Source organism: Taeniopygia guttata, chromosome 16, assembly GCF_048771995.1.
Source record: "Taeniopygia guttata chromosome 16, bTaeGut7.mat, whole genome shotgun sequence".
NCBI classification, from domain to species: Eukaryota; Metazoa; Chordata; class Aves; order Passeriformes; family Estrildidae; genus Taeniopygia; species Taeniopygia guttata.
In genome coordinates, this window is record NC_133041.1 from 4,199,385 (window position 1) to 4,218,189 (window position 18,805).

The 18,805-nt window shown below is 56.0% G+C and overlaps 1 protein-coding gene across 1 annotated transcript in view; it reads left to right on the plus strand.

The window, feature by feature from the left end:
• The first annotated feature begins 2,576 nt into the window (after positions 1–2,576).
• Positions 2,577–18,805, plus strand: part of SRCAP (Snf2 related CREBBP activator protein) — a 110,293-nt gene continuing 94,064 nt past the window's right edge. The window contains exons 1-7 of the mRNA XM_072936391.1: positions 2,577–2,718; positions 6,056–6,107; positions 7,053–7,123; positions 7,951–8,092; positions 11,550–11,684; positions 15,366–15,551; positions 16,238–16,378. Of these exons, the coding sequence (XP_072792492.1) occupies positions 11,565–11,684; positions 15,366–15,551; positions 16,238–16,378 (447 nt within the window). The 5' untranslated portion in view covers positions 2,577–2,718; positions 6,056–6,107; positions 7,053–7,123; positions 7,951–8,092; positions 11,550–11,564. The remainder of the gene's footprint in view (positions 2,719–6,055; positions 6,108–7,052; positions 7,124–7,950; positions 8,093–11,549; positions 11,685–15,365; positions 15,552–16,237; positions 16,379–18,805) is intronic.

Below are 18,805 nucleotides of genomic sequence, written 5' to 3' on the forward strand. Positions count from 1 at the left end.
CCTGGGCACACCTGGGGCACCCGGGAGCTCACCTGGGGGCACCTGGGCACACCTGGGCACACCTGGGGGCACACCTGGGGGCACCTGGGGGCACCTGGGATACACCTGGGGGTACCTTGGCACACCTGGGGGTACCTGGGGGCACCTGGGGGCACCTGGGCACTCCTGGGATAGACCTGGGCACACCTGGGCACTCACCTGGAGGCACCTGGGCACACCTGGGGGCACCTGGGATAGACCTGGGCACACCTGGGGGCACCCGGGAGCTCATCTGGGGGTACCTGGGATACACCTGGGGACATCTGGGCACACCTGGGGGCACCCAGGAGCTCACCTGGGATACACCTGGGCACACCTGGGCACTCCTGGCATAGACCTAGGAACACCTGGGGTCACCTGGGCACATCTGGGGGTACCTGGGAGCTCACCTGGGATAGACCTGGGCACACCTGGGGGCACCTGGGCACACCTGAGCTCACCTGGAGCCCCCCTGGGACATGGGGGAGGCCTGGGGACCCCTGAAATCATTGGGGTGCCCCCAGGTGTGCCCAGGTGTGCCCAGGTGTGCCCAAAATATCCCTCAGGTGTGCCCAGGTGTGCCCAGGTGAGTGCCCAGGTGCCCCCAGGTGACCTTTGGCGCCCCTCTCCTCCCCCCCCTCCCCCCCCGCGCGCGTTTTGGGGCCAAATTTGGGGAATTTTTTTGTGTTTCTGCCCCGTTTCGGCTCCGTTTGGATAAAAAAAGGTTCGAAAATCCCAAAAATTTTCCGGAAATTTTTTTTTTGGGGGGCGGGAAAGGGCAGGGGGCCAATCCCATCATCCTCTGCGGCGCGTCTAAGATGGCGGCGCCCAGGGGCCCAAGATGGCGGCGCGCAGTGTCCCACGTGGCCGCGGGTCCAAGATGGCGGCCTCCAGACCGGAAGTGAGGGCGCGGAGCATCCGGGAAACAAGGGAATGACGTAACGGGCTGGCCACGCCTCCCCGCGTAAGCCACGCCCATAAAGGGCTCCCTCTTCGCGCCTCAAATCTCGCGAGAGCTCGCGGGATAGGCGGGAAAGGGGCGGGGGAATGGAAGCGGAATCTCGCGAGAGTTTCTATCCAAATGTTAAGGATCTCGCGAGACATGGGAGGGGAGGAAAGGGGGGTGATGATGGAAAGGCGGGGGAGAAATCTCGCGAGAACACTCATTGAGACGGACGGCAATCTCGCGAGACTTGCACAAAGAGCGGGAAGGAGGCGGGAGCGAGAGAAAAGCCTCAGTTCGTGGGGGTGTTAAAATCTCGCGATCCACTACGATCTCGCGAGACTTCGCGTGTGGGAGGGCGGGACGGAGCAGCGAGGGGAGGAGCCGAGGAAGGGCAGGGGAGGGCGGAGATCTCGCGAGAGCTCCCATTCAAACGCGCAGAGCTCTCGCGAGACTTAGAGCCGGGGAGCGGGAGTGAATGGGGGCCAGGGAAGGAGATCTCGCGAGATCGCTGTTCGACTCAATGGAAGATCTCGCGAGATTTGGAGTGGCGGGAGGGCTGCAAGAGGATGGAGGGGGGGGGACAAAGGAAGGTGATATCGCGAGATCTTAATGCCTTTTAATGGGAGTTCTCGCGAGATTTGAGAGGGGCGGGAAAGGCGGGAGGAGCTGAGGGGAGGGAGGAGGAGGTCGGGCCGCGAGATCTCGCGAGATCGCAGTGCGTCTGAATGGGAGCTCCCGCGAGATTTGAGAGGGGCGGAAAAGGCGGGAGGAGCTGAGAGGAGGAGGAGGCGGTCCGGCCGCGAGATCTCGCGAGATCGCAGTGCGTCTGAATGGGAGCTCCCGCGAGATTTGAGAGGGGCGGGAAAGGCGGGAGGAGCTGAGGGGGGAAAGCGGAGAGCGAGCCGCGAGATCTCGCGAGACTGTTATGCGTTTCAATAGGCGCTCTCGCGAGATGTGAGAGGGGCGGGAAAGGCGGGAGGAGCTGAGGGGAGAAGGAGGAAGGCGGGCCGCGAGATCTCGCGAGACCTCCCATTCAGACGCATTGCGCTCTCGCGAGATGTGAGAGGGGCGGGAAAGGCGGGAGGAGCTGAGGGGAGGGAAAGAGGAGGTCGGGCCGAGAGATCTCGCGAGACTGTTATGCGTTTAAATAGGCGCTCTCGCGAGATGTGAGAGGGGCGGGAAAGGCGGGAGGAGCTGAGGGGAGGAGGAGGAGGGCGAGCCGCGAGATCTCGCGAGGATGTTATACGTTTGAATGGGAGCTCTCGCGAGATTTGAGAGGGGCGGGAAAGGCGGGAGGAGCTGAGAGGGGAGGAGGTGATCGGGCCGTGAGATCTCGCGATATCGCAGTGCGTCTGAATAGGAGCTCTCGCGTGATTTGAGAGGGGCGGGAAAGGCGGGAGGAGCTGAGGGAAGGAGTAGAAGGGCGGGCCCCGAGATCTCGCGAGACCTGCTATTCAGACGCATTGCGCTCTCGCGAGATTTGAGAGGGGCGGGAAAGTCGGGAGGAGCTGAGGGAAGAAGGAGGGAGGCGTGCCGCGAGATCTCGCGAGAGCTCCCATTCAGACGCATTGCGCTCTCGCGAGATTTTGGAGGGGCGGGAAACTCGGGAGGAGCTGAGGGGACGAGGAGGAAGGCGGGCCGCGAGATCTCGCGAGAGCTCCCATTCAGAAGCATTGCGCTCTCGCGAGATCCGGGCGCCGCCGCCGCCGCCGCCATTTGCCGGCGTCTCCCCTCAGGAGCGGACTCCATTTCCCGTGAGCCCCGAGGGAGCGGCGGAGCGGCGGGAGGAGGGCCCGGGGGGGTTTTTGGGGGGGTCTCGGTGAGGGCGGAGAGGAGGGGGAGGCTCAGCCGCCATTTGGCGGTGGAGGCGGAGCGATCCGGCCGGGGCAGCACCGCGGATCCCCTCAGGGCGACGTCCGGCCTTCAGCCTCATCCGCCTCATCCTCATCCTCCTCCTCCGGCAACGGGAGGCGGCGATCGGTAACGGGGGGGGGGTCCCAGTTTGGGGTCCCAGTTTGGGGTTTGGGGTCCCAGTTTGGGGTCCCAGTTTGGGTTTGGGGTCCCAGTTTGGGGTCCCAGTTTGGGGTTGGGGTCCCAGTTTGGGGTCTCTGGTTTGGGGCTGTGACAGATTTGGAGTCCCACTGTGGGGCCTGAGGGGATGTTTGGGGTCCCAGTTTGGGGTTTGGGGTCCCAGTTTGGGGTTTGGGGTCCCAGTTTGGGGTTTGGGGTCCCAGTTTGGGGTCCCAGTTTGGGTTTGGGGGTCCCAGTTTGGGGCTTGGGGTCCCTCTGTGGGGCCTGAGGGGATGTTGGGGGTCCCCCTATGGGGTTTGGGGTCCCAGTTTGGGGTTGGGGTCCCAGTTTGGGGTCCCAGTTTGGGGTTTGGGGTCCCAGTTTGGGGTCCCAGTTTGGGTTTGGGGTCCCAGTTTGGGGTTTGGGGTCCCAGTTTGGGGTTTGGGGTCCCAGTTTGGGGTCCCAGTTTGGGGTCCCAGTTTGGGGTCCCAGTTTGGGGTCCCAGTTTGGGTTTGGGGTCCCAGTTTGGGGTCCCAGTTTGGGGTTTGGGGTCCCAGTTTGGGGTCCCAGTTTGGGGTCCCAGTTTGGGTTTGGGGTCCCAGTTTGGGGTCCCAGTTTGGGGTTTGGGGTCCCAGTTTGGGGTCCCAGTTTGGGGTCCCAGTTTGGGTTTGGGGTCCCAGTTTGGGGTCCCAGTTTGGGGTTTGGGGTCCCAGTTTGGGGTCCCAGTTTGAGGTTTGGGGTCCCAGTTTGGGGTCCCAGTTTGGGGTCCCAGTTTGGGTTTGGGGTCCCAGTTTGGGGTCCCAGTTTGGGGTCCCAGTTTGGGTTTGGGGTCCCAGTTTGGGGTCCCAGTTTGGGGTTTGGGGTCCCAGTTTGGGGTTTGGGGTCCCAGTTTGGGGTTTGGGGTCCCAGTTTGGGTTTGGGGTCCCAGTTTGGGGTCCCAGTTTGGGTTTGGGGTCCCAGTTTGGGGTCCCAGTTTGGGGTCCCAGTTTGGGTTTGGGGTCCCAGTTTGGGGTCCCAGTTTGGGGTTTGGGGTCCCAGTTTGGGGTTTGGGGTCCCAGTTTGGGGTTTGGGGTCCCAGTTTGGGTTTGGGGTCCCAGTTTGGGGTCCCAGTTTGGGTTTGGGGTCCCAGTTTGGGGTCCCGGTTTGGGTTTGGGGTCCCAGTTTGGGGTCCCAGTTTGGGGTCCCAGTTTGGGGTCCCAGTTTGGGTTTGGGGTCCCAGTTTGGGGTTTGGGGTCCCAGTTTGGGGTCCCAGTTTGGGGTTTGGGGTCCCAGTTTGGGGTCCCAGTTTGGGGTCCCAGTTTGGCATTTGGGGTCCCAGTTTGGGGTCCCAGTTTGGGTTTGGGGTCCCAGTTTGGGGTCCCAGTTTGGGGTTTGGGGTCCCAGTTTGGGTTTGGGGTCCCAGTTTGGGGTCCCAGTTTGGGTTTGGGGTCCCAGTTTGGGGTCCCAGTTTGGGGTTTGGGGTCCCAGTTTGGGGTCCCAGTTTGGGGTTTGGGGTCCCAGTTTGGGGTCCCAGTTTGGGGTTTGGGGTCCCAGTTTGGGGTCCCAGTTTGGGGTTTGGGGTAATTTTTGGGATTTTTGGGTCATTTTTGGGATTTTTGTGTCTTTTTAGGATTTTTGTGTATTTTTGGGATTTTGGGTCATTTTGGGATTTTTGGGTCACTTTGGGATTTTTTGTCTTTTTGGGATTTTTGGGTAATTTTTGGGGTTTTTGGGTCACTTTGGGGATTTTTGGGTCACTTTGGGATTTTGTGTCTTTTTGGGATTTTTTGTGTCTTTTTGGGATTTTGGGTCACTTTGGGTTTTTTGGGTAATTTTTGGGATTTTTGGGTCACTTTGGGATTTTGGGTCACTTTGGTGTTTTTGTGTCTTTTTGGGATTTTTTGGCTCACTTTGGGATTTTTGTGTCTTTTTGGGATTTTTGTGTCTTTTTGGGATTTTTGTGTCTTTTTGGGGATTTTGGGTCACTTTGGGGTTTTTGGGTCATTTTGTGATTTTGGGTCACTTTGGGGATTTTGGGTCAATTTGGGATTTTTGGGTAATTTTGGGATTTTGTGTCTTTTGGGGTTTTTGGGTCACTTTGGGATTTTTGGGTCACTTTGGGATTTTTGGGTAATTTTTGGGATTTTGGGTCACTTTGGGATTTTTGTGTCACTTTGGGATTTTTGGTCACTTTGGGATTTTGAGTCACTTTGGGATTTTTGGGTCACTTTGGGATTTTTGGTCACTTTGGGATTTTGAGTCACTTTGGGATTTTTGGGTCCTTTTGGGATTTTGGGTCATTTTTGGGATTTTGGGTCACTTTGGGATTTTTTGGGTCACTTTGGATTTTTTGTGTCTTTTTGGGATTTTGGGTCACTTTGGGATTTTTGGGTCACTTTGGGGTTTTTGGGTCACTTTGGGGGGTTCCAGTTTGATTTTTTTGGGGCAATTTTGGGGTTTTTGGGCAATTTTGGGGTTTTTGGGTCACTTTGGGATTTTTGGGTCACTTTGGGATTTTTTGGTCACTTTGGGATTTTTTGGTCACTTTGGGATTTTGGGTCACTTTGGGATTTTGGGTCACTTTGGGGATTTTGGGTCACTTTGGGATTTTGGGTCACTTTGGGGATTTTTGGGTCACTTTGGGATTTTTGGGTCACTTTGGGATTTTGGGTCACTTTGGGATTTTGGGTCACTTTGGGGATTTTGTGTCTTTTTGGGATTTTTGGGTCACTTTGGGTTTTTGGGTCACTTTGGGATTTTTGGGTCACTTTGGGATTTTTGTGTCTTTTTGGGATTTTGGGTCACTTTGGGGCTTTTGGGTAATTTTGGGAATTTTGGGTCACTTTGGGGTTTTTGGGTCACTTTGGGGGGTTCCAGTTTGGTCTTTTTTGGGCAATTTTGGGGTTTTTGGGTAATTTTGGGGATTTTTGGGTCACTTTGGGGGGTTCCAGTTTGATTTTTTTGGGTCACTTTGGGGTTTTTGGGTCACTTTGGAGTTTTGGGTCACTTTGGGGGGTTCCAGTTTGGTCTTTTTTGGGCAATTTTGGGGTTTTTGGGTCACTTTGGGGATTTTGGGTCACTTTGTGGTTCTGCCCTCCCCAGGTGCTCTCAGCTGCCCCCAGGTGTGCCCAGGTGTGCCCAGGACCCCCCCCAGGTACGTGCCCCGCCCCCCCTGCTGCCCCAGGTGTGCTCAGAACCCCCAGGTGTGTCCCAGGTGTGTCTCAGGTGTGTTTGGACATCCCCAGGTGTGTCTCAGGTGTCTCACCTGTCCCTCACCTGTCCCAGGTGTGTCTCAGGTGTGTCTCACCTGTCCCCAGGTGTGTTTAGACTCCTCAGGTGTCTCTCACCTGTCCCAGGTGTGTCTCACATGTCCCTCACCTGTCCCAGGTGTGTTTAAACTCCTCAGGTGTGTCTCACCTGTCCCTCACCTGTCTCTCACCTGTCTCTCACCTGTCCCTCACCTGTCTCAGGTGTCTCACCCTTGTCTCAACTGTTCCAGGTGTGTCTCACCTGTCTCTCACCTGTCTCAGGTGTGTCTCAGGTGTGTCCCAGGTGTGTCTCACCTGTCTGTACCTGTCCAGGTGTGTCTGTACCTGTCCAGGTGTGTCTGTACCTGTCCCAGGTGTATCTGTACCTGTCCCAGCTGTGTCTGTGCCTGTCCAGGTGTGTCTGTACCTGTCCCAGGTGTGTCTGTACCTGTCCCAGGTGTGTCTGTACCTGTCCCAGGTGTATCTGTACCTGTCCCAGGTGTGTCTGTACCTGTCCCAGGTGTGTCTGTGCCTGTCCCAGGTGTGTCTGTACCTGTCCCAGGTGTGTCTGTGCCTGTCCCAGGTGTATCTGTACCTGTCCCAGGTGTGTCTGTGCCTGTCCCAGGTGTATCTGTGCCTGTCCCAGGTGTGTCTCACCTGTCCCAGGTGTGTCTCACCTGTCCCAGGTGTGTCTGTGCCTGTCCCAGGTGTATCTGTGCCTGTCCCAGGTGTGTTTAGACTCCTCAGGTGTGTCTCACCTGTCTCTCACCTGTCCCAGGTGTGTCCCAGGTGTGTCCCAGGTGTCTCTCACCTGTCCAGGTGTGTCTCACCTGTCTCTCACCTGTCCCCAGGTCCCCCCCCGGCCTCACCGGCACCGTGGAAGTTCAGTGTGAGGAGGAGGAGGAGGGCCCCGCCCACACAGGTGAGGAGACAGGTGAGGCTGGGGGGGCTCAGGTGAGCTCAGGGGTGCCCAGGTGAGCTCAGGGGTGCCCAGGTGAGCTCTCAGGTGTCCCAGGTGAGGCTGGGGGGGCTCAGGTGAGGTCAGGGGGTGCCCAGGTGAGCTCAGGGGTGCCCAGGTGAGCTCAGGGGTGTCTCAGGTGTGTCTCACCTGCGCAGGTGCCGCGGCTCAGGTGAGGCTGGGGGTGCCCAGGTGAGGCTGGGGATGCCCAGGTGAGCTCAGGGGTGCCCAGGTGAGCTCAGGGGTGCCCAGGTGAGCTCTCAGGTGTCTCAGGTGAGGTCAGGGGTGCCCAGGTGAGGCTGGGGGGGCTCAGGTGAGGCTGGGGATGCCCAGGTGAGCTCTCAGGTGTCCCAGGTGAGCTCAGGGGTGCCCAGGTGAGGTCAGGGGTGCCCAGGTGAGCTCAGGGGTGCCCAGGTGAGCTCAGGGGTGTCTCAGGTGTGTCTCACTTGCGCAGGTGCCGCGGCTCAGGTGAGGCTGGGGGGGGGCTCAGGTGTCTCAGGTGTGTCTCACCTGCGCAGGTGCCGCGGCTCAGGTGAGGCTGGGGGGGGGCTCAGGTGTCCCAGGTGAGCTCTCAGGTGTCTCAGGTGTGTCTCACCTGCGCAGGTGCCGCGGCTCAGGTGAGGCTGGGGGTGCCCAGGTGAGCTCAGGGATCCCCAGGTGAGCTCAGGGGTGTCTCAGGTGTGTCTCACCTGCGCAGGTGCCGCGGCTCAGGTGAGGCTGGGGGGGCTCAGGTGAGGTTGGGGATCCCCAGGTGAGCTCTCAGGTGTCTCAGGTGTGTCTCACCTGCGCAGGTGCCGCGGCTCAGGTGAGGCTGGGCCGCCCGGGCGCCCCCCCCCAGCATGAGGCGCCCCCTACCCAGCAGCCCCTGCGGCCGGGGGGGGGGGCGGCCCCGGGGCCCCCCCGCCCCACCCCCACCCCCCGCTGCACCCCCAGGTGAGTGGGGGAGGGGCGGGCGGGGGGGACCCCCGAAACGCGCCCGAAAATACCCAAAAAACGGCCCCAAAATCCCCCCCAAAATGGCCCCAAAATTCCCCCAAAACGGCCCCAAAAATACCCAAAAAACGGCCCCAAAATCACAAAAAATGCTCCCCAAAATGGCCCCAAAATGGCTCCAAAATCCCTCCAAAACTGCCCCAAAAATCTCCCAAAATCCCCCAAAACACACCCAAAAATACCCAAAAAACTGCCCCAAAATGGCCCCAAAACCCCCCCAAAAAGGCCCCAAAATCCCTCCAAAACTGCCCCAAAAATCTCCCAAAATCCCCCCAAAATGGACCCAAAATCCTCCCCAAAAAACGGCCCCAAAATTCCCCCTAAAATGGCCCCAAAATTCCCCCAAAACGGCCCCAAAATTCCCCCAAAACGGCCCCAAAAATACCCAAAAAACGGCCCCAAAATGACAAAAAAATCCCCCCAAAACAGCCACAAAAATCTCCCAAAACGGCCCCAAAAATACCACAAAATCCCAAAAAATCCCCCCTAAAATGGCCCCAAAACCCCCCCAAAACTGCCCCAAAAATCTCCCAAAATCGCCCCAGAATGGACCCAAAAATACCCCAAAAACGGCCCCAAAATCACAAAAAATCCCCCTCAAAATCCCTCTAAAACTGCCCCAAAAATCTCCCAAAATCTCCCCAAAACGGCCCCAAAAATACCCAAAAAATCCCCCCAAAATCCCCCCCAAAATGGCCCCAAAATCCCTCCAAAACGGCCCCAAAAATCTCCCAAAATTCCCCCAAAAAGGCCCCAAAAATACCCAAAAAACGGCCCCAAAATCACAAAAAATCCCCCCCAAAATGGCCCCAAAATTCCCCCAAAACGGCCCCAAAATCCTCCCCAAAAAACGGCCCCAAAATCACAAAAAATCCCCCCAAAATCCCCCCCAAAATGGCCCCAAAATTCCCTCAAAATCCCCCCAGAATGCTCCCAAAAATACCCAAAAAATGGCCCCAAAAATCTCCCAAAATCCCCCCAAAACTGCCCAAAAAATCTCCCAAAATCCCCCCAAAACAGCCCCAAAAATCCCCAAAACCAACCCAAAAATCCACTGAAAAACGGCCCCAAAATCCCAAAAAATTCCCCCAAAATCTCTCCAAAACTGCCCCAAAAATCTCCCAAAATCCCCCCAAAACCTCCCAAAATCCCCCCAAAACGGCCCCAAAAATCCCCCAAAACAGCCCAAAAATCCTCCCAGAAACGACCCCAAAATGCCCCTAAAAACAGCCCCAAATCCCCAAAAATCCCCCAAAATGACCCCAAAATTGCCCCAAAAATTCCCCCAAAAATCCCCCCAAAACTGTGCCAAAATCCCCCCAAAAATGGCCCCAAAATTTCCCCCAAAACTGTGCCAAAATCCCCCCAAAATGGCCCCAAAACCCCCCAAAAATGACCCCAAAATGCCCCCAAATTCCTCAAAATCCCCAAAATTCTCCCAAAATCCTCACAAAAAATACCCCAAAATTCCCCCAAAAACGGCCTCAAAATCCCAACATGGGCCCCAAAATCCCCCAAAAAATGACCCCAAAATTCCTCCCAAAACCTCCCAAAATGGCCCCAAAAATCTTCTCAAAAAGGCCCTAAATTCCCCCAAAAATCTCCCCAAAACGGCCCCAAAAATATCCCCAAAATCCCAAAAAAATGGCAACAAAGCGACCCCAAAATCCCCAAAAATTCCCCCAAAATCCTCCCAAAGCAACCCCAAAAATCCCCCCAAAATAACCCCAAAATTTCTCTTCCAAAATCCCAAATTTTTCACCTAAAACCCCCCAAAATCCCAGATTTTCTTCCCAAAATCCCAAATTTCCCTCCTAAAATCCCAAATTTTCCTGCCAAAATCCCAAATTTCCCACTTAAAACCCCCCAAATCCCAAATTTCCTCCCAAAACCCCCAAATTTCTCTCCCAAAAATCCCAAATTTTTCACCTAAAACCCTCCAAAATGCCTCTGAATCCCCTAAAAATCCCAAATTTCCCAAAATCCCCCAAATTTCCCTCAAATTTCCCAATTCCAGGTGCTCTCGGACATGGCCCCGGGGTCCCCAAAACCCCAAAAATCCCCCCAAAATCCCAAATTTTCCTCTAAAAACCCCAAATTTTCTGCTAAAAATCTTGAATTTTTTCCCTTAACTCCCCAAATTTTCCCAAAATCCCCAGAATTTGCCCCAAATTCCCATTCCAGGTGCCCTCAGGCTCCAGCCCCGTGTCCCTGTGTCCCCAAACCCCCCTGAAACACCCCTAAAAACCCCAAATTTTCCCCTAAAAACCCCAAATTCTACCCCCAAAATCCCAAATTTTTCCCTAAAAACCCCAAATGTTCACCTAAAAACCCCAAATTTTTCCCCAAACCCCCAAATTTTCCCAAATCTCCCCTTTTTCCCCCCAAATCCAGCCCCGTGTCCCTGTCCCCAAACCCCCCTGAAACCCCCTTAAATCCCCCCTAAAAACCCCAAATTTTCCCCTAAAACCCCCAAATTTTCACCTAAAATCCCCAAATTTTCCCCTAAAAACCCCAAATTTTCACCTAAAAACCCCACATTTTCCCGAAAACCCCAGAATTTGCCCCAAATTCCCATTCCAGGTGCCGTAAGCCACAGCCCCAGCCCTGTGTCCCCGTGTCCCAAACCCCCCTGAAACCCCCCTAAAATCCCCCCTAAAAACCCCAAATTTTCCCCTAAAAACCCCAAATTTTTACCCAAACTTTCAGAATTTTCCCAAATCTCCCTTTTTTCCCCCCAAATCCAGCCCCGTGTCCCTGTCCCAAAACCTCCCTGGAACCCCCCTAAAACCCCCAAATTTTCCCCTAAAACCCCCAAATTTTCCCCTAAAAACCCCAAATTTTCCCCTAAAAACCCCAAATTTTCTCCTAAAAACCCCAAATTTTCCCAAAAACCTCAGAATTCTCCCCAAATTTCCATTCTAGGTGCCCACAGGCTGCAGCCCTGTGTTGTCGGAGTACCCAAACCCACCTGAAACCCCCCTAAAAACCCCAAATTTTCATCTAAAATCCCCAAATTTTCCCCTAAAACCCCCAAATTTTCCCCTAAAATCCCCAAATTTTCCCCTAAAAACCCCAAATTTTTTTCTAAAATCCCCAAATTTTCCCCCCAAATCCCCAAATTTTCCCCCAAAATCCCCAAATTTTCACTTAAAAACCCCAAATTTTTGCCTAAAACCCCCAAATTTTCCCAAATCTCCCTTTTTTCCCCCCAAACCCAGGTGCTGGTCTCCTGCCCCGTGTCCCTGTCCCCAAATCCTGTTGAAACCCCCCTAAAAACCCCAAATTTTCCCCAAAAACCCCCAAATTTTCCCCAAAAACCCCCAAATTTTCCCCCAAAAACCCCAAATTTTTTATGAATTTTCCCAAAATCTCCTTTTTTCTCCCCAAAATCCAGGCCCCCTCGGGCAGGATGACCGGCTCCAGCCCCGTGTCCCCCTCCTCATCCTCGGGGGGCAGCCCCTCCCCCCCCGGGGGACCCCCGGGACCCCCCGAACCGCTGCGGCCGGGGATCGCCGAGCAGGCCAAGCACGTAAGGGTTAAACTGTACTGGTTATACTGGTTTGTACTGGTTTGTACTGGGAGAGACACTGGGAATGGTTATACTGGGTTATACTGGGTTATACTGGGTTATACTGGGTTATACTGGGTTATACTGGGAGCGGAGCCCGGCGGGGATCGCCGAGCAGGCCAAGCACGTAAGGGTTAAACTGTACTGGTTATACTGGTTTGTACTGGTTTGTACTGGGAGAGACACTGGGAATGGTTATACTGGGTTATACTGGGTTATACTGGGCTATACTGGGTTATACTGGGTTATACTGGGAGCGGAGCCCGGCGGGGATCGCCGAGCAGGCCAAGCACGTAAGGGTTAAACTGTACTGGTTATACTGGTTTGTACTGGTTTGTACTGGGAGAGACACTGGGAATGGTTATACTGGGTTATACTGGGCTATACTGGGTTATACTGGGTTATACTGGGTTATACTGGGTTATACTGGGAGCGGAGCCCGGCGGGGATCGCCGAGCAGGCCAAGCACGTAAGGGTTAAACTGTACTGGTTATACTGGTTTGTACTGGTTTGTACTGGGAGAGACACTGGGAATGGTTATACTGGGTTATACTGGGTTATACTGGGTTATACTGGGTTATACTGGTTTATACTGGGTTATACTGGGTTATACTGGGAGCGGAGCCCGGCGGGGATCGCCGAGCAGGCCAAGCACGTAAGGGTTAAACTGTACTGGTTATACTGGTTTGTACTGGTTTGTACTGGGAGAGACACTGGGAATGGTTCTACTGGGTTATACTGGGTTATACTGGGTTATACTGGTTTGTACTGGGTTATACTGGGAGCGGAGCCCGGCGGGGATCGCCGAGCAGGCCAAGCACGTAAGGGTTAAACTGTACTGGTTATACTGGTTTGTACTGGTTTGTACTGGGAGAGACACTGGGAATGGTTCTACTGGGTTATACTGGGCTATACTGGGTTATACTGGGTTATACTGGGTTATACTGGGAGCGGAGCCCGGCGGGGATCGCCGAGCAGGCCAAGCACGTAAGGGTTAAACTGTACTGGTTATACTGGTTTGTACTGGTTTGTACTGGGAGAGACACTGGGAATGGTTCTACTGGGTTATACTGGGTTATACTGGGTTATACTGGGTTATACTGGGTTATACTGGGTTATACTGGGTTGTACTGGTTTGTACTGGGTTATACTGGGTTATACTGGGTTATACTGGGTTATACTGGGTTATACTGGGTTGTACTGGTTTGTACTGGGTTATACTGGGTTATACTGGGTTATACTGGGTTATACTGGGTTATACTGGGTTATACTGGGTTATACTGGGTTATACTGGGAGCGGAGCCCGGCGGGGATCGCCGAGCAGGCCAAGCACGTAAGGGTTAAACTGTACTGGTTATACTGGTTTGTACTGGTTTGTACTGGGAGAGACACTGGGAATGGTTATACTGGGTTATACTGGGTTATACTGGGTTATACTGGGTTATACTGGGTTATACTGGGTTATACTGGGTTATACTGGGTTATACTGGGTTATACTGGGAGCGGAGCCCGGCGGGGATCGCCGAGCAGGCCAAGCACGTAAGGGTTAAACTGTACTGGTTATACTGGTTTGTACTGGTTTGTACTGGGAGAGACACTGGGAATGGTTCTACTGGGTTATACTGGGTTATACTGGGTTATACTGGGTTATACTGGGTTATACTGGGAGCGGAGCCCGGCGGGGATCGCCGAGCAGGCCGAGCACGTAAGGGTTAAACTGTACTGGTTATACTGGTTTGTACTGGTTTGTACTGGGAGAGACACTGGGAATGGTTCTACTGGGTTATACTGGGTTATACTGGGTTATACTGGGTTATACTGGGAGCGGAGCCCGGCGGGGATCGCCGAGCAGGCCAAGCACGTAAGGGTTAAACTGTACTGGTTATACTGGTTTGTACTGGTTTGTACTGGGAGAGACACTGGGAATGGTTATACTGGGTTATACTGGGTTATACTGGGTTATACTGGGTTATACTGGGTTATACTGGGTTATACTGGGTTATACTGGTTTGTACTGGGTTATACTGGTTTATACTGGGTTATACTGGGTTATACTGGGTTATACTGGGTTATACTGGGTTATACTGGGAGCGGAGCCCGGCGGGGATCGCCCAGCAGGCCAAGCACGTAAGGGTTAAACTGTACTGGTTATACTGGTTTGTACTGGTTTGTACTGGGAGAGACACTGGGAATGGTTATACTGGGTTATACTGGGTTATACTGGGTTATACTGGGTTATACTGGGAGCGGAGCCCGGCGGGGATCGCCGAGCAGGCCAAGCACGTAAGGGTTAAACTGTACTGGTTATACTGGTTTGTACTGGTTTGTACTGGGAGAGACCCTGGGAATGGTTATACTGGGTTATACTGGGTTATACTGGGTTATACTGGTTATACTGGGTTATACTGGGTTATACTGGGTTATACTGGGTTATACTGGGTTATACTGGGTTATACTGGGTTATACTGGGTTATACTGGGTTATACTGGTTTATACTGGGTTATACTGGTTATACTGGGTTATACTGGGTTATACTGGGTTATACTGGGTTATACTGGTTTATACTGGGTGGAGCAGTAGGTTTGGAGTGAAATGGCTCCAATTTATTCAATTTTTGGGATAAAATTTTGGGGTTTTTTGCATTTTTTTGGGTTTTTTTTGCCCCACCTGTCTCACCTGTCCCTCACCTGTATCTCACCTGTCCCTTACCTGTCCCTCACCTGTCCCACCTGTCCCTCACCTGTCTGTGTCTCACCTGTCTCACCTGTCCCAGGTGAATCCTTTAGGAGATTTGGAGTGAAATAACCCCAATTTAATCAATTTTTGGGCTAAAATCTCGCGGTTTTTTGCATTTTTTGGGGTTTTTTTGCCCCACCCATCTCACCTGTCCCTCACCTGTCCCTCACCTGTCCCAGATGAATAATTTATTAATGAATTAAGCAGGTTTAGAATGAAAAAAACCCAATTTATTCAAGTTTTGGGATAAAATCTTGGGGTTTTTTGCATTTTTTTGGGTATTTTTTTTGGTTTTTTTTTTCCCCACTTGTCTCACCTGTCCCTCACCTGTCCCTCACCTGTCCCTCACCTGTGTCTCATCTGTCTCTCACCTGTCTCACCTGTCCGTGTCTCACCTGTCCCAGGTGAATCCTTCAGGAGCTTTGGAGTGAAATGACCCCAATTTATTCAATTTTTGGGATAAAATCTCGGGGTTTTTTGCATTTTTTGGGTATTTTTTTTGGTTTTTTTGCCCCACCTGTCTCACCTGTTCCTCACCTGTCCCTCACCTGTCCCTCACCTGTCTGTGTCTCACCTGTCTCACCTGTCCCAGGTGAATCCTTCAGGAGCTTTCGAGTTAAATGGCTCCAATTTATTCAATTTTTGGGCTAAAATCACGGGGGTTTTTGCATTTTTTGGGGTGATTTTTTTGGGTTTTTTTTGCCCCACCCATCTCACCTGTCTCACCTGTCTCACCTGTGCTCACCTGTCCCAGGTGAGGCTTTTAGCAGTGAAATGGCTCCAATTTATTCAATTTTTGGGCTAAAATCACGGGGTTTTTTGCATTTTTTGGGTATTTTTTTGGGGTTTTTTTGCCCCACCCATCTCACCTGTCCCACCTGTCCCTCACCTGTCCCACCTGCGCAGGAGGCGGAGGTGGAGCACCGCGTGGCCGAGATGAAGCGGGAGGGGTTCTGGTCTCTGCGGCGGCTGCCGAAGGTTCCGGAACCGGCGCGGCCGAAGGTGCACTGGGATTACCTGTGCGAGGAGATGCAGTGGCTGGCCGCCGACTTCGCCCAGGAGCGCCGCTGGAAGAGGGGCGTGGCCCGCAAGGTAACGCACCTGGCCACACCTGGCCACACCTGGGCACACCTGGAGAAATTCCGGTGAAATTCCGGTGTCTCATCTGTGGCTCACCTGTGTCTCACCTGTCTGTGCTCACCTGTGTAACTCACCTGTCTCTGCTCACCTGTCTGTCTCACCTGTCTCACCTGTATTACCTGTCTGTGTCTTACCTGTGTCACCTGTGTCTCACCTGTCTCACCTGTGTTACCTGTTCCTGTCTCACCTGTCTGTCTCACCTGTGTCACACATGTCTGTGCTCACCTGTCGCTGTGTCACCTGGCTGTGTCTCACCTGTCTCACCTGTCTGCTCACCTGTGTAACTCACCTGTCTGTGCTTACCTGTCTGTGCTCACCTGTCTCACCTGTCCGTGCTTGCCTGTCTCACTTGTCTGTGTCTCACCTGTCTGTATATCACCTGTCTGTGCTCACTTGTCTCACCTGTGTAACTCACCTGTGTCACACCTGTGTTACCTGTGTATATCTCACCTGTCTCACCTGTCCGTGTCTCACCTGTCCGTACCTGCGCAGGTGGTGCGGATGGTGATGCGGCACCACGAGGAGCAGCGGGGTCGGGCTGTGTGTGCTGTATCTCACCTGTCCATACCTGTACCTGTATCTCACCTGTCTCACCTGTCCGTGTCTCACCTGTCTCACCTGTATCTCACCTGTCGCAGGTGGTGCGGATGGTGATGCGGCACCACGAGGAGCAGCGCCAGCGCCAGGAACGCGCCAAGCGGGAGGAACAGGCCAAGCTGCGCCGCGTGGCCGCCGCCATCGCCCGCGAGGTGCGCCACTTCTGGAGCAGCGTCGAGAAGGTACCGACACACCTGGGGGCACCTGGGGGCACCTGGGCGGGCATGGGGGGGCATGGGGGGCATGAGGGGGTGCCTGGGGGGGCATGGGGGGCATCGGGGTACACCTGGGGAACATGGGATACACCTGAGATACACCTGGGCACACCTGGGCGGGCACAGGGGGGCATGGGATACACCTGGGGGGATGTGGGATACACCTGGGCACACGTGGGGGCACATGGGGGGGCATCGGGGGGGCACCTGGGGGCACCTGGGGGCACCTGGGGGGGCATGGGGGCGCACCTGGGGGGCACTTGGGGGGTTGTGGGACACACTTGGGGCACACCTGGGCACACCTGGGGACACATAGGACACACCTGAGGGCACCTGGATACACCTGGAGGTACATGGGACACACATGGGGCACACCTGGGGGCACCTGGGATACACCTGGGGGCACCTGAGATACACTTGGGCACACCTGGGCACACCTGGGCACACCTGGGGCCACATGGGACACACCTGGGATACACCTGGGGGCACCAGGGGGCACCTGGGGGGCACTTGGGGGGACATAGGATACACCTGGGCACACCTAGGGGCACATGGGCACACCTGGGGGCACCTGGGCGGGCACGGGGGGGCATGGGGGGGCACCTGGGGGGACGTGGGATACACCTGGGCACACCTGGGGGCACATGGGGGGCATGGGGGGGACACCTGGGCACACCTGGGGGGACATGGGATACACCTGGGCACACCTGGGCGGGCATGGGGGGCACCTTGGTACACCTGGGGGTGCCTGGGGGGCACCTGGGGGTACATGGAGGGCACCTGGGGGCACATGGGACACACCTGGGCACACCTGGGGGGATGTGGGATACACCTGGGCGCACCTGGGGGCACCTGGGCGGGCATGGGGGGCATGGGGGGACATGGGATACACCTGAGATACACCTGGGCACACCTGGGCACACCTGGGCAGGCATGGGGGGCACCTGGGGGCACATGGGCGCACCTGGGGGGGCATGGGGGGGCACCTGGGTACACCTGGGCGCACCTGGGGGGGCATGGGGGGGCATCGGGGGACATGGGGGGCATGGGGGGGCACCTGGGGGCACCTGGGCACACCTGGGCGGGCATGGGGGGACATGGGGGGGCACAGGGGGGCACCTGGGGGGACATGGGATAGACCTGGGCACACCAGGGGGGACATGGGACACACCTGGGTACACCTGGGGGCACCTGGGGGCACATGGGATACACCTGGGCACACCTGGGCATACCTGGGTACACCTGAGTACATGTGGGGACATGTGGGCACACCTGGGGGCACATGGGACACACCTGGGGACATTGGGACACACCTGGGGACACACCTGGGTGGGCATGGGGGGCACCTAGGGGCACATGGGACACACCTGAGTACACCTGGGGGCACATGGGGGTGCCTGGGGGGCACCTGGGGGGATGTGGGATACACCTGGGCACACCTGGGGGCACATGGGGGGACATGGGGACACACCTGGGCGGGCATGGGGGGGCACCTGGGAACATTGGGGGACACCTGGGGGAACATGGGATACACCTGAGATACACCTGGGCACACCTGGGCGGGCATGGGGGGCACCTGGAGGCACCTGGGAGTACCTGAGGGGGCACCTGGGGACAGCTGGGCGGGCATGGGGGGGCATGGGGGGACACCTGGCGGGCACATGGGGGTTCCTGGGGGGACGTGGGACACACCTGGGCACACCTGGGGTCACCTGAGGGTGCCTGGGAGGCACCTGGGGGTGCCTGGGGGCACATGGAGGGAATGGGATACACCTGGGGCACACCTGAGGGCACCTGGGCACACCTGGGGGACACATGGGACACACCTGGGGACAGCTGGGCACACCTGGGGGCACCTGGGCACACCTGGGGGGGCATGGGGGGGTGCCTGGGTACACCTGGGGGAACATGGGATACACCTGAGATACACCTGGGCGGGCATGGGGACATGGGGGGCACCTGGGAGCACTTGGGAGGGACGTGGGACACACCTGGGCACACCTGGGGGCACCTGAGGGCGCCTGGGAGGCACCTGGGGGTGCCTGGGGGCACATGGAGGAAATGGGATACACCTGGGGCACACCTGAGGGCACCTGGGCACACCTGGGGGGGCACCTGGGCACACCTGGGGGCAGCTGGGCACACCTAGGGGCACATGGGACACACCTGGGCGGGCATGGGGGCGCACCTGGGGGCACCTGGGACACACCTGGGGACATGGGATACAGGTGGGGTCACATGCGATACACCTGAGCACACCTGGGGGCACATGGGACACACCTGGGCACACCTGGGCGGGCATGGGGGCGCACCTGGGGGCACCTGGGACACACCTGGGCACACCTGGGCACACCTGGCGGGCATGGGGGGCACATGGGGGGCACATGAGCACAC